General features: G+C 46.9%; 1 protein-coding gene across 3 annotated transcripts in view; it reads left to right on the top strand.

The window, feature by feature from the left end:
* Nucleotides 1–15091, top strand: part of LOC134173243 (uncharacterized) — a 54439-nt gene that overhangs the window by 4881 nt on the left and 34467 nt on the right. For all 3 annotated transcript variants that reach the window (XM_062637046.1, XM_062637047.1, XM_062637048.1), the window contains exons 2-3: nt 12619–12694; nt 13820–14310. In XM_062637046.1, the coding sequence (XP_062493030.1) occupies nt 12619–12694; nt 13820–14310 (567 nt within the window). The remainder of the gene's footprint in view (nt 1–12618; nt 12695–13819; nt 14311–15091) is intronic.

Consider the following 15091-nt stretch of genomic DNA (forward strand, 5'->3'; position numbering starts at 1 on the left):
GGCTTGCAGGCAGTGACTTGAGTCACTGTCCTGGTGGCAGCTGGTTATTCTGCAGAGCCAAGAGCGTGTGATTCAAGTTTTTTTCCTGCTCAGACCAAAGGAAGAGTGAAGTAGAGTCATTATTCTTGGTGCACAGTGGGTGTGCTTTCAAAGATCTGTGTAAGGGCTCATGCTTCGTATGAATGAGGACAGATTAATTTCCTTCTTTCTTTGGGCTGATTGCTTGTCACGTGCTCAGCCAGCCTCTGCTCTTCAGGCTTGCTGAAGACAGGCTGGCGCAGTGAAAATGTACCTTTGTCTGTCTCCTGTGGTGTATGAAGGTTTTGTCTCCTTCACGGGTTTTTCAGCACATCTCACCAAACAGGTTCATTCCTCCAGCTTTGCTTTTCTTCCTATTAGCACCTGGTAACGTTAGAGCCTTCTGGTTTGTCTTGCTCTTGCTCAGGAGGGACACAAGCACTTGCATAAACGTGTGTAAGTACAGTTTTGGCTATTGGAGTATCTGTGAATATGCCTAAAGTTAGGCTTGTGGTATTTTGAACTAGAATTATGTTAATGGGTTAGAAATGCTGTGATAGACCCTTACCCAAGGGAAAGGATAGAAAAGGCAATCCCAGCCACTCAGAAACCTTGAGTTTTTGAGATTAATGCCTGAGGCATTGTAAAATAATAAGTTGGCAAATCTTTCTACTTGGCTTCTAATGTCTTAATCCTTAAGGGTTGTCATCTTTCCTGTGCTAACATCCAGTGCTGATAACCTCCTGTAATGACTTAATTCCAGAGAGCTGGACTTTAGACAAATTGCAGATATTGCAGATACAGCATAAGGGGCAGTTCACTGATGCTGGGATAGGTCAGTGGACATCCTCTCAGCTGCCTTCTCTCTGACTGATAGGAAAGTATGGGCTAAATTAAAAGAAGAAAAACCTACTCACCAGTGTAATGAGGAAATGTCATTAGTTTTTCTTCTATTTCTAAATTCTTGATTTTTACTTGAATGCAAAATGAATTCTGAAGAGGTAATACTGTGTATTGAACTTTTGCATGAAGTTAAACAGATAAATCCATTCCGCTTTGCTGGACTTTGCGCTTAATTTCCTGCTGTCATGCACTGTCTTATAATTCCTGAATTTATGTTGCACTATTTGGGATGGTAGAAGTTTTCCTCATCAGGAAAACAGCTTATAGCTTAAGTGAAAATAGAAAGCAGACCCAGGTCATAACTTACTTTAATTATGTCTTGCAGAACAGTGAGTTCACCTTTTTTAAACTAAAAGGCAAGGCTTGCATCCTCTGAGGACATCTCTGAGGAGCGGTGGGTGGCAGGGCCAGTCTGGCCAGCTCCTTTGGCTGTTTCTCAAGCATGCTGGGGCTACAGAAGTGTTGTTGGGATGCCTCAGTATGGGAATCGGGGGCTGTATTCCCTTTTCAGTGAGAAATACACTACCACCCACAGTGTAGGCAGCGTCAACCTCTCCTACCCCCGTGCATTTATCTGTAGCCCCTGTTCTCCTGTTCAGTGGGACTCGGGTTGCCTGGTGACCCAGCTCTTCCTAGCAACCAGCATCACAGGTATGTGTGCACTCAGGGCTGTTTTCTCTGCAGTAACTGTTGTACGTGGCTGTGGGCAGAGCCTGTTTGTCCTCTTGCCATCGTTGACCAGCAGAGTAAGCCAGCTAAGCTGTTTTTGAATAGGCACCAGTACCACCCACAACTACTCAGCATGAACCACCCAGGCAAGGATTTAGAGAAAAGCCAATTAGTTCTGACCTTTATCTGCACAGAAAGGATTCCCTGCGTGGTGCAAACTCTGCTCTGACCCAGGCCTAAAAGTCAATGTAAAGGACATATGGCCCAGTGTGACCTTGCAGAGCTGTCTCTATCCTACTCTGGACACAGGCCTGCTCAAGCTGTGGGAACATGGCACACAGATGAAGCACAGCTCAAAAAAGGCTTCTTCTGGACCAACGGGGTGATCCTGGGCATTTCTCCCCTGTCTTGCTGTGTTCTTGCTTTTCAGACTCATTATCCTTGCCATGGACTGGTCTGTTTGAACATTGACCTGGCCTCCACATGTACCTCAGTATATACAGCATTATGAATCGTTCAGTTGTTGTAGGACAGGCGTTTTGAGGCTGGAGCATCTCAGGAGCTGGCTGAGGCAGTGGGAGTGGATCTTGCATGGTAAGAAGTCTCTCTTCCTCCTCTTTAAATTACTGCAGCACACCAAGTCCTTGGCCAGGTGAATGTCTGCTGTTCTCTCTGAGACACCCCTAGCAGAACAGGAATGCTGCAACAAAATACATCATGTGAAGAGCTCATCTGGTTGCCTCCATAGTCTAGCCTTTATGGAGTGTGAAATACCGTGGACACTTAGGAAAGCTTCCTGGTGGACCTGGATGTAGGAAAGTATCTTGCTTGGAAGGTTTACATCAAAGCTGTCACATAGCTGCACCTACAGTGACCCAGATCCTGGGTCTTCCTTAGCTGTTGCGGGTTAGCATGGCAGGAGCTAAGAGCCTGGGTAAGGTTATGTGAGTGACTATCAGCCTTGCAAGCAGCTGGTGTAGGCAGTCTGTTTTCAGCCCTCTCCTCCCCCAGCACTCTTGGCTCACCATCCAGGCTCACTGTAGAGATGAAGTCCTGCTGCAGAGCCCTTTCAGCTTGCCAAGGTTTGAGCTGTGGTGCTGGGAACAGAAGGCAGTGCTTGTGCCCCACTGGCACGCACCTTCTAAATGAGTGCTGTCAGCGAGATGTGGTGGAACCTGGGGAGGTGTCCCTCAGGCATGGTAGTCTGTGAGGCTATGGATTGGCTTCCTCAGATGAGCTGCCTTGTGTGGGACTGGCATGACAACATGGGTAGGTTGGTCGTTGTACCCAGTGAACTCACCTCAGGAAAGCCCTTTACAGCTTTGCCTGGGATCACCTCTTGGCCCTTGTTCCAGCATCAGCCCGTATGAGAAGACCTAAGAGTTCAGGACTAGAAGTAACTTCTGAGGAAAAGAGGCAACTAGTGCCTAAGCCTAGGTAGCCTAAGGAGGTCTTTATGTGTACCATTTCAGGGATGGGTTGACCTGAGGCTTGTTGCCTGACTGCAAGGCAGGTCCTTATCTGAGTTTAGGTTTCTGAAAGGGCAGGAGATTCCTGCATGAAGTACTCCCAAATACCTTAATATTCATTAATGTCCACAATGAGAGTAGGCAGACCTTGGTTTCTGACACTTCTAGGGAGCACAGTATTGACTGGTCTTGCTTAGCTGATTGATTGACTAGGTTACATCCCTGGTTTTCAGCCACTGATTGCAAGCTGATCATGAATCCAAGTTGCTGATGGCATACAGATCCCATTCCCTCGCACTCATTTTGTCCAGAAATCTGCCTTATTTTACTCCTTCCTAATGGGCCCACATTGTTTCCATGGTGCAGGCTATTTTCTAACTGATGTCCTTCTTGGCATCAGAGGCCACAATCTGCCGAGCTCTATATGGGCGTAAGATGAAGAGAAACTTTTCTTTGGTTGAAGAGGGAATTTCCCATCCTGCAGAAAGGTGCCAGACAGGCATCTAGATCCATCCTCCAGTGTGCTGAGAGTGTGTCTGGATGTAAGCTGGGAAAATACAAAATAACCCTTCCATATCCTGTCACCCAGTTGCTACACACAAGCCAAGTGGTTGTTCCAGCCGGTTGTCTGCAGCCAGACTGGTTTGTGTGGGGGTTCCTTTTTTCATTTCTATTCCTAGGACTTGGTTATTCCAAAGAAATAAAAGTTCTTTGGCCAAAGGCCCTTTAACAGGGGAGAACAGTGCTATTTGGTGAAATAATCTAGAGGCTTAAAAAATCAGCAGCTTCTGTGTATACATTTTTGTTCATAGAAACCCTTTATCCTGGCTTGGACAGAACAGGTCACTCTTGGGAAACCCCTCAGTGGTATTCTGCAATGCAACTTTTCCTTTCATGTTCCTGAAATGGTACATGGGGGTGCTGATTTTTGTGGTGCTTGGGCACTGGCTCAGTAGCTGTGGCGAGTTGGATCTGTAAGAACACCTTTGTGTTTTGCGTTCATTCCCTTGTTGTGACATTGCAAGTCAATGCATGTGCTGCACGGCCTGCTTGCATGAATGGGGCTTGAGAGCATCCATCCTGTCGTAGACCCATAGCCTGTTTCCCCTGGTATCCTATCTCCTGCAGGCACCAGAAATGGGCACGTAGGGGGGACCATGAGAACAGCACATATTTTGGTCTGTGAGACTTCTCAGGAAGAGCTGCTGTCTGTACATTAGTAGCCCAATGAACTTCTTTTACGCAAACCTGTCCACTTCCCCCCACCAAATGTCTGCATCCAGAACAGCTTGTGGCAAAAAATATCACCCCATTACCTCCTTGTCGCTGAAGGATCCCCATTGTTTGCTTAGGCCTTACCTCTTTACTGATTTAATTTCATGGAGGAGACAGTAAACACTCAAATTCTTTCTTTGTGTCACTCATCTCTAGCCCATCCCTCATGTGCGGGGTGAAGAGACCACCACTTTGGCCAGATTGTCCGAACTAGGAACCACTTGGAATCCTACAAGGAGAGGATTTGGTGCTGCAAGAGCTACTGCAAGCTCTTACATAGTTCTAACTCTTACTTTAAAAGATGCCTGATGGGATGATTCAAAGATCTGCTCTGGAAGGGTTATCCTGCATTACTGCCTTGCTCCATGCTAAAATGCAAGTTTGATGTCAATCCACAGAGGTGAAACAGCTCCTGTCTGCTTGTACTCAGAAGGGTTAATGTGGGATTTTTAGAGGAGGAGAAGCCTGAAATGTCTCGTGTGCTCCAAATGCATTTTCCAGCCTGACTGTAAGGCATTGTTCCTTGTGTTTGCAAATCTGGCTAATGTAGTTCTCTGTGGCTGGGCAGAGGTGAGTGTTGAGTGAGGTCTCCCAAGACCGACAGCTTCTCCTCAGCTAATGAGGTATCTCGGGGCGATGGCAGTTGCCCTTTCTGGGCCTTTTGAGAAGGGAATGGAACAACCATTACCAGATGTGCTGTTTATGGCAGCTGCTGCCAGCTCTACCACCCTGGTGGAGGGGACCCATGCAGTGCTGGGGACTCGCTGTGAACCGTCAGAGAAGCTGGTCTGTGCAAAGGCATCTCTTCTCATCACAGCAATGTAATCACTGAGTTATGCCAGTGGGGAGGGCGCGTATTTAAATCCCCATGGCCAAAGCAGGAATGGTTGGCACTGGTGAGCATCCATCTGCCATTCTCCCCTCTCAGTACATGTGTTACAGATAAAATTAGCTATGCTATAGGTGCCTCTCCAGTTCTAGGTGTCCCTTGTACTGTCTTCCCCTTATGTCTGCAAGGGTTGTCAGCCTGTGACAAATAGTGCTGCTTTTAATCTGACTGTGTTTGGAGCTGGGGTTCAGCAGCAAATGGGCTATAAATTACAGATGGAGCTAAGCTGCTGTATCTTAATGCAGGTTGGATGAGGCCCCATAATGAAGGTCTTTAATCCTTCAGGCTCCTTCTTGTCTTTCTGGACTGCTGTGCTTTGTGGTGTCAACACTGCTGAGTAACGCTGCTCCTGCAGAGTGCGAGCCAGGGGAATGCCAGGGCTCCATGCTGTGAGCTGTCAGAACAGTTGACCTCCTTTGCAAAGGGATCTCTTTGCAGCACAACCGTTTTGTAGGTCACTGCTTCTTTCTGATGGGTGTTTCCCAACATTTTACACTGTTTTTCTTGCTGATTCCTTTCTGGATGTATGTAAAATGCTATCTCCCCGCACAGGATGAGTAAGTTAACAGGTGAACGTTACTGTTCCAAGAATCTCTGCTGTGTAGAACCGAGTCTGTTCTAGTCTCTTTGCAAACACTGTCTTTTGGATGTTTATCTTGAGTGGAATTAAAAAGGATGATTTTGGTTTTGCTCTTCTAACAGTATTTGCCCAGAGCTTTTGAGAACAGAGCCAGGGTGGATATAGAAGTGTTGGCTGTAAGCATCAGCTGCATTCAGTTCCCTGGGATCAGAGAACATCAAATGTCTGTTGTTTCTGGTTGACTATGCAGTCCACATGTCCACGCACCATAGGATTACTGGTGCTGTGTACCATACTGATCTGGAGTGATGTTGAAGCATTGGGATTTGCTGGTTGTTTGGGTTTGTGTGTGCTTTAATTTATTATTTTTTACTTTGTGAAAGCCCCCTGTGTGCTCATCTTTAGTCTCATTTCAACTTTGCCCTGGGAAGAGCAAGGGGAAGTCTAGAAGAGGAGGCTTGATGCAGATTGACTGCTGCAGGAGAACTGATATGGGGCAGGTGAGAGAGTACAAGGAGCCCAGCTTGCTCTGTGGGTTTGGCCTGTTTCTTGGTGCCCCTTCACAGTGCTGGAGCCAGCCCCACTGCAGCTGCCTCTGTCATGAGTCCTCTTCTGCACTTCACTTGCAAGTGGGGATTCCCAAGCCTAAGCCAGTGCCCTTGTTGCCTCTGTACTTCTAGTCAGATTTGGCCACAGTTATAACTTCTTTGCAGGAGCTGTAGACAGTAGCTAAACATAATCTTGCCATGCGAACTAGGCTGAAAACACACATATTCGTTCTTGGAATTGCAGAAGCATGAGGAAGAGGATTTAAGACAGTAAGAGGACCACACATGCACCTCCTCCTGCCCATGGCTCACGTCCTCACTGTTGTGTGTAAGCATAGTGCTTTCCTCTCAAGGTCTAGGTAATCCAACTGAAACCCGTGGTTCTGGAAACCAAGTTCAGCAGTTGTTCCTCAGACCAGAGGCTCAGTTTCTATGTTCTCTGCTTAATGACTCCCACCAGTTGCACCCTGATTGTTGCCAGTCCCCATGTTTGCCTGTGTTTGTGTAAGGCAAGCATTCAACAGAAATGACATTTATATTGTTAACACATTGTGGGCTCTGCTGCCTGGAGAGACCCTCTGCTCTCAAATCTGTGAGACCACTGATGGTGAAGTGGGCTCTGGGCCCGTGCAGAAGCTGATGTGTCTGACTAAACGTGCAGCCTTCCTACAAAAACATGGATTTTGCTGTTTTCAGCATAGAGCAAGCCTGGGAAACGAGGACCTTGGGGTGCAGTGTCCCACTGGCCTGTTCTGCTTTCAGGACTCAGCCAGACAGCTCCTCTATCAAGCAGGACAGGTTATGAACCATGGGTTTGAATTGTAACCATTTGCAAGGAAATGGGGAAAGGTGTTTGAAGGCAGAGCTGCTACGAAAATTAAAAAGGAAAACAATAGTAACAACGGAAAGAAAGACTTTAGAAAGTGTTTCCAGAGACTGTTCTGGCTGGAAGTTTAGCTGTTGAAGGACCCCATATCTAGTCTGGGTAGTCATATCTCACGGATACTTAAACACTGAATTAAATCTCTAACTCTTCTTGAGGAGAAAGCAGGCATTACAGCTTGTTTTACTAACATACATTGTCCCTGTAATATCTCTAAAATAGAAGTTAAAGAAGAACTTGTAAGAGGAATTAGATGTTAATTTGGAGGTCTGTTTGACTCATTCCTTCCTTCTTCCTCATGTTGTTCCATGGCTCAAAACTGCCTTTTGGTGTCTCATCACTCCTGTTTCTCACTTGTTTAATTGAATGTTTCTTATACTTGGGAGGCTGGCACCTCCCTCGTTGAAGATGAGGCAGTGTCCCATAGCAACTGCAGTGATTGTTGACCTGGCAAAATAACACGGGGGAAATCTAGTAAAATGCTTTTACTAAAGCCAAGCAGTGGGGATGGAGAAGAGCCAGGAGCAGAGCCCTGTGCTTTAGGATGCCCATGTCTCTAGCAGGTGTTCCGAAGGCTGTGTGGCAGGGACAATGTAAGTGAGCACTGGTTTCATTTCTCTGATCTGAAGAAATGGAAATTGGTTCCCCATGGCAGAGATACCAGTAGTCATTGGTGAGCTCATCAGCCCTTTGTGCTTTTGTGCCAGGAGCCAGTGGGCGAGCCCAACTGAGCAAAGTCTCTTTGCTGGACTCTTGGAAGGGGCTTTACTCAGTTGCAGAGACTCCCTGGAGTACCAGGGCTCAAGTGAATGAGCCTGTGTCAAAACCTTGTATGTAGCAGCACAGGCAGTATTTGCCTCTTCTGGGGCAGCCACCTGGCTGGAGGTAAATTCTCTCCCTCCCAGAGGTAGGTTGGGAACATGCCCTCCAGCCCGTGTGTATTCTTGATTCAAACAGGGAATGAGGGTTTACCTGTGCTCAGCTGTATCTTTGTCTTATCTGCTCCTCAGGCAAACACCCTCCACTGCACCAAACCACATTGTTGATGTTTATGGTTTTAGGACAATACAGACGTTAAGTGAAGTCTGTTGGGAGAGATTTATTCTGCCATGTAAGTGAGATTCCCTTCTCTTTTGTAAGCTCCCAGATGATTCTTGATGCAGTTACTTTTGATCCTGTGATAGCAGGTTGTTTTCTGTAAGCGAAGCCAAGAGGGGCTCCACTTTACCAGGGTGGGTGGGTGGGGGTTGTTGTCTGGTGTGTTTTGGGGCTTTAGGCTTCAAGGGTGATGGGACCCTTTAGGACCTGGCCAGTTCTGGCTGCAGCTAGTTACCGTTCCTCAGTTGATACACAGCAGTGTGGTGAGAAAGGGATGTTTCTCTGTCTCTAGCTTTTTCTTGTATCTGCTAATTTCTTTCATGTTAACTCTCCCTCAGAGTTATAAGTTTGACATTTGGTTCCTCTTAAACTCCATCTGGTTATTCTATACAAGCCCATCTTTCCTTGCTGGAGACCACAAAATCAAATCTGTGGGGAAGTTTGTCCATGTTTCCATTTGTCACAGTAGTCCTTAGCCTGGCAGAAGGCATGTCTGGTGCTGGAGCTGAAGAACCCAGGTGTAAGATTGAGAACCTCATCAACAGGAGGCTGCTGTCTTTGCCCTTGGGATCTGGTGTGTTTCCTGAAGAAAGCCTGGAGGATGGATGGGCACCTGTCCTTTTTCTGGCTTGTTTTTCTTGCTGTGGCTTGTAAACGTTTACAGATCTCTGTGAACTGGAGATTTCTTCTTCTCACTTTTGTGTGTTAAGGTACAGAGTGTCCTTGGCACGGTCCTGAGCAACCTGTTCTAGTTGATCAGGGCTTGGATGAGATGATAACAAGAGGTGTCTTTTTAATATAAACAGTTCTAAGACTTGTATGCTGTGACTGAAGCCATGACCTGGTAGGAGGAGATCAAGTTTTCTGCTGTAGCAGTGCCACAATTCTGAGTTTGTGAGGAAAACAAGGCTGTGCTTCCTTGGATGAAAGTAAAGCTGTGGCTGCTATAAGACAGGGACTTACACAGGGAGGCTGGAGACCTGAACACAACACTGCTGTGTTTAGTGGGATGCTTTTGAAAAGAGAAAAGTGTGAAAGCCTTGGAAGAGTCAAGGGAGAGAGCGTTAATTTCCAAGTACTTAGAGCGTTAGTCTTTGAGTCCTTATATCTTTATCATTTCTAGGAATTCTTGTTATCCGTACAGAGACAAAATCTTTCTTTTTTTTTAACTTCCATTAGTCTTCATCTGCGTGCTGTATTATGGCAAGGAGTTTCATGTGTAAAATAGCAACTCTGCAAGATTCATGAGCAATGAGTTAGTCTGCCATGAGTGATGGTTCTCTGTTAGGGAACACGGGAGTGAGGGTCTCATACACAGGAGCTTGGGAGACTTCAGTTCCCACAGCTAGCATGTAATTTGTGGGAGGGTTTACTAATAGAAAGTACTAAAACAGAAGAACTTGCTAAATGACAAATGGGAAGAAAATGATGATGTTCCTGATCGGAAGATGCGAAGATGAAGCAGGAGGGTATTTGCATGTAACGCACACAAAATAAGAGATGCGAGGCAGTCTGAAAGCCAGTACAGGTCATGGGACATAAGAGGCAATGTGACTTCTGAGACTTAGCATCTGTCATGCACAAAATGCACAATCGCTCGATTTTAATGCTTTTTTTGCTTAGCCTGTGATGTACATCATGAAAATATTCTAATTTTTGAGGGTATTGTCCAGAACAAAGGTATGGGCTAGAACAAGGGTATGATGGCACCAGTGGGAATAATGGGAGAACCCAAGTGTGACTGTGTAGAGAAATGGGCCACTGGTATGTTCTTCCAAAAGGTGGGTGTCAGGAAGGTGTCTCTGATTGTCTTCATTCTGAAAAGCACTTGATATGTTACTTGTAAAAACTCTAGTTGGTTAAAGAGCCGGTGCTTATGTTTCCATGACTAGTGTCAGGATGCAAGACTAGAGGATCCCCTTTTCTCCATGAAGCCTTTCATATTGTCCCACCACTTACATTTCTTTGGGATCTACAATGAGACCAAATCCACAGAGCCAGTATCTTCTTGTTTGAAAGAGATTTCTCTCACAGGTGCTCTGAACAAAGCCTCCAGAGAAGTGATGGAGGTAACTCACAGGGGATTAGTGTTAGGCTGCCTGTGGGACTGTTGAAGACTTAATGGAGGGGTGTTATCCCTATGAGACCAGAGGGCAGCAAGATTGCACTTCTACAGGGAAGAGTGAGTATTTTGGAAGCCCAGGACCAATAGACACAAAGACCTTCAAAGTGTCAATCATTGACTCAAATCCAGCTCCTATGTTAAGCATCTCAAGCCAGTGATGTTGTGCAGTAGCTCTCTGACCTGCATGTGCTAGATGTCGTTGCCTTTTTTGAAGCAGGGCCATGCCATGTATTGACATTTACATGGTACAAAACAATGGCTGATGGGTTTCCCAGGCAGAGCTGTTAAACTTCACTGAAAGCCCTGCCACATCCAAATGAAAGGGTTTTATGTGGGAATGAGCCACAGACTAAGGTCAGTACCTCTCGGGTTAGAATTGGAGCCTTGGCTTTTGTAAGGAAGACAGGACCCTGCTGTCTGTCTGTACAGCAGCTAGCACAATGGCACCTCAGTGTCAGCTGTCCCCTCTGTGAACTGCTGTGGCACAAACAAGGTATTATACCTGTTCTGGGGACAAGCAGAGGTCTGTTAACTTGGCAGGGCTCCTCAGTGCCAGCTGCCTTTCTTAAATGACACGTGTGTGTGAATGCATCCAAGAAAATTGTGGCTGCAGTGGGAAAAACAACGCCCTGCGTTTACTTCAGGAATATCAGCAATGGGGGTAAAGCTGTGCCACTTTCACCATTCATCATTTAACACTTGGGAAAGTAGATTAAAGACTAGCTAGGAAGAAAAGTAGTTCTGATTTCTTAAAGCGCAATGTAAATAGAGAAGGGCAAAAGGTAGCTTTAAAAAAGGAGGAGAAAAAAGGTGGCAACAGGCTTGGGGCAGGGGGGAACAGAATCTGCAGACCCAGTCATATTGTGATGATCACAAAATAGGTGTGTTGACTTGCTAGCTGTGTCAGTCAGAATTTCTCCACTGTTCCTGTTTCTCTGCACCAGCTGTATGTGTCTTTTGTAGGCACCTAGTGAAGTGTAGTTGCTCTTCTGGGTCTCTGAGAGGATGAAGCACTCCAGGGGTGCTTCTCTAGAACAGTGGTGGAGGCAAAACAGGTCCCCATCAGTGTGATGGCTGCATCCTGCCTTATCTATAAAAGCCAAGCACAGCACATCAGGCCTTTTTCAAAGGAAACACAGCATGTAACCTTTTGAAACCTGTTGTCACAGAGTTCTGTTGTGGGCAAGTAGCTTGTGAGACTTGGCTAAGAATGATGGGAATGCTTGTTGTTCTGAATAAAAAGCTGTAAGGAATCATGAAACTGCTCTTGTAGTGATCATGTTATTCCAGAACTGTCTCCATGAAGGTTTCTTTTGAAGTATTGCATTTTCCTTTGACTTACTTGCTTTTGGCCGCTGCCAGAGACACATGCTAAGGTAGAGTTTCCTCTACACAGGAAACTGCAGCAATGGGATCTATCTGACCTACAAAAGCTTTGGTTTCAGATATCCCAACCCTTCTCAAGAGGCAACTACCAAGTTTGTTCAGTGTTAGAACGTGTTTTAGTTGGGTATTTGGGTATACAGTAAGTGATGTGGAGAAGTCCATTGGCTGACCCAGAGCAAATGTTCCTGAAAATTCCTGGTAGAATATGTGAATTATCGTTACTCTTAGAGCATTTACGGGTGTTCAGTGGGACTGTAAGATTCTGTGCTGGCAGGGACAGCATAGTGTGTGCTGTGGAGGGGAAGTGTGGGTACATACATAGGATGGCTGAAGTTAACATACCACTTCCATTTGTGGGTACCTTGCAAGATGATAGTGCTGTTGACAGGATGTGTCTTTATTTCGGCAGTGGCTTTTGGAGATTCAGTTGTCCACGTGATGTGGATGTGGTAGGCCGTGATGGTTACAAGCTGCATGCCTGGCAAGCTCAGGGCAGGGCATATTCGTTGTGCTTGGGAAAGAGCTGGCGGTGCAGTAAGGTGGAAATAGCAGTGGGCTGTGTGTTTTGTGTTGCTGCAAGTAAGAGGGTATGATGGGAGTTTGAGGCTGGAGATGAGGATGTGTAAACAGGGAGGTGGTATGGTTGGGTGTGTGCGGTTAGGTGGGGTGATGCCTGCAGGGTATGAGAGTGGGAGGGTGGGAGAAGCTGCTTGGGCAGCAGCAGGGCAATATTCAGTGTTCATGATGAAGCCTTTTATTTCTCTTTGCCCCCTAGATCTCCTACCCCCAGAGTGATGAGGACAGCGATGACTCTGAGGGAGAGAACCAGGAACTTGCTCAGATTGATAGAGGTAAAGGGATGTGCTCATGTTCTTGGAAGTGCCTCCTCTGTCCCCAGTGTACCACAACCAAATACATTGAATCAGTCACCCTGTAGTCTTTGGGACCTCACAGGTAGAAGCTGGTTATCAGAAACTGCAGTCACACTTTTCGTACCAGAGGTAGATGTGTTAAAGCATCAGTGCTGCAGAGATGGAGCAGCAAAGACTTACAACTGAGCCAGTGGCAGAACTGGGACTAAAAACTTATCTTCTATTCCATTCTTGTGCACCTGCACCATCTTTGTTCTAGGTTTCCTTTTCCTTGAGTTCTGACCTTTACTTCCCTCATTCCCCTGGGCTCCTTTTCTACTTAGCTTGCTCCGTTCCTCCTGTACTGTTGGTGTTAGGCAGCCCTATTGACAGAGGACAGACAGGTGCTCTGCTGCTGTTTTTGAATCTGGTATAAAGCAGCTTAGAACATCTGTTGAGCTGTGCTAAGTCTCTGTGTATGCTCTGTGTTTTATTGCTGTTTAGCCAAATTCAAGTGGGCTCTTATGCAAAGGCAGAACTAAAATTCCTGACCCACAGGACATGTCCTATCAAAATTGAAATCCCTGCCCCATATGCTTAACATAGAAAGAGCTCAGCAGAACAGGTAAAGTGTGCCCAGCTTATGGCTGAAGGCAGGCTTTCTTGTATGGCAAGCCTTGTAATAGAAAGAGGACTTTCACCTCCAGAAACCAGATCTCTATTATCTGAGCCACAGACGTGCTGCTAAGGATAATGTAACTTATTTGCCTCCTGTGCCCTGAGAACTGGTCATTGGAACTTAGTGGTTTTAGTTGGAAGCAAGTTCCTCAGGGAAGCTCCTCATCCAGGGGATGAGGTGGGCAGCAGATCCACGTTCTTGCTCTGCAACTAGACTTCCAAGTGACAGTTTGTGAGGGGATGTCTAGCAGCCTGGTCTAGGCAAAAGTCTGGAAACTTCCAAAGGGAAGCATTCGGCCAGAGTGGGTGTCTTCTGGGGAGGAAAAGGTGGGAAAACAGCTCAGTTTACTTGGGAGGAGGTGAAAAACACAGGTCAGGAACAGGCAGGCCCAGGGCATGGGGCACAGAAACGCTCTGCCACTACTCTCTCTCCCCTCTTCCCACCAGAGAGAAGACGGAATTGTACCTTGACCCCTCTGGCCCCCAACCAGCTCCAGAACCAGGAGAACCAATGCTGCAAGGTCCGTGCCCTCCTGCACGCCAGCCTTGACCGCCACAGCTCGGAAGAGGAGCTCGAGCGCATCCACCGGGAGTTTGCGGCTGAGAAGCGGAAGTGGTCGCAGGTGAGCAGGCTTGCCTGCTGCAGTGACAGCAACAACACCTCCTCCAGCGACGACGAGGTGAAGAACCTGTGCGCCATGTCCTTCCGGCCTGTGGCAGAGCCCGCCGACGGCCTGCACGCCAGCCCCAGCCCCGTGCTCTTCAGTGCCTCCCCTCCCAAGAGACTCCAGCCCTTGGTGCGGAGCACAGCCTCCAGACCTTTAATCTTCACAAGCGTCGGGGCGGGCCTTGAGCAAGTCATGCCTTGTAAGAGACATCGACAAGGGTATGGGGATAAGGTCAGCAGGCCCAGCCTTGACCTGGAAAAAATGCAACAGGTAAGAGCTTCGCAAGAGGAAGGCAGCATGGCTTGAGAGAAGGTGGTGTAAGGAAAGACAAAAACGAGTTATTGGGGCAGGGCTCAGTAAACTCATAGGGCTGCCTCTTGTGAATACATCTTCTTGTGAATGCCCCCTTTAAGCCTACTTCTGCGCTCTGTCTAGGATAAGCTAGGCCTAAGTGTAGATACTTAAGTAGCTGCTGCTACTTGAGTTGCTCTTACTACAGTTGGGCTGTTCTCTTGCTACCCCCTATACTGCCCGGTTGATCGCGTGACGCAGGAACAAAATCACTGGAGTTGACTTGCGTCAAGTTACCCTGTGGCCATGATCTGACCCATACCAGTTACTCCAAAAGGAATGAATTGCTTAGGGGTGTATAAGGAGACACCTTTGTGATGAAAGTGACTGGAGACTTGATGGGGATAGGTGTTTTCACACTTGTTGATCTCCTTGGAGCCAGGTCTCTCTATATCTCCTAGGAGTTTCACATCAATGTAATGCAGTGCGTTTCACCTTTTCAACACTCTACGAAGGATTACAGTTTGCTCTAGGTGCAGTTACTCTTGGTTTTGCAGGACCTGTGTAGGGGCCTGGGGTTAAGGTGTGTAAATGCCAGGAGGTTGCCTTATTTCTGTAGTGGCTGGGAAATGGCATGCGCCTGGTACTGGTGTGCTGGGCTGCCCTGCGTAGTGCCCATCTGGCATCTCTTTTCCATGAGGCATTACTGCAGAGCTAGTGTTCCAGCTCCCTCTTGATCACTTGTTTTTCTTGCACTGGC

This window comes from Pezoporus occidentalis, unplaced genomic scaffold (genome assembly GCF_034315485.1).
Source record: "Pezoporus occidentalis ecotype Australia unplaced genomic scaffold, CSIRO_AGI_Poc_V1 ctg50, whole genome shotgun sequence".
NCBI lineage: Eukaryota > Metazoa > Chordata > Aves > Psittaciformes > Psittacidae > Pezoporus > Pezoporus occidentalis.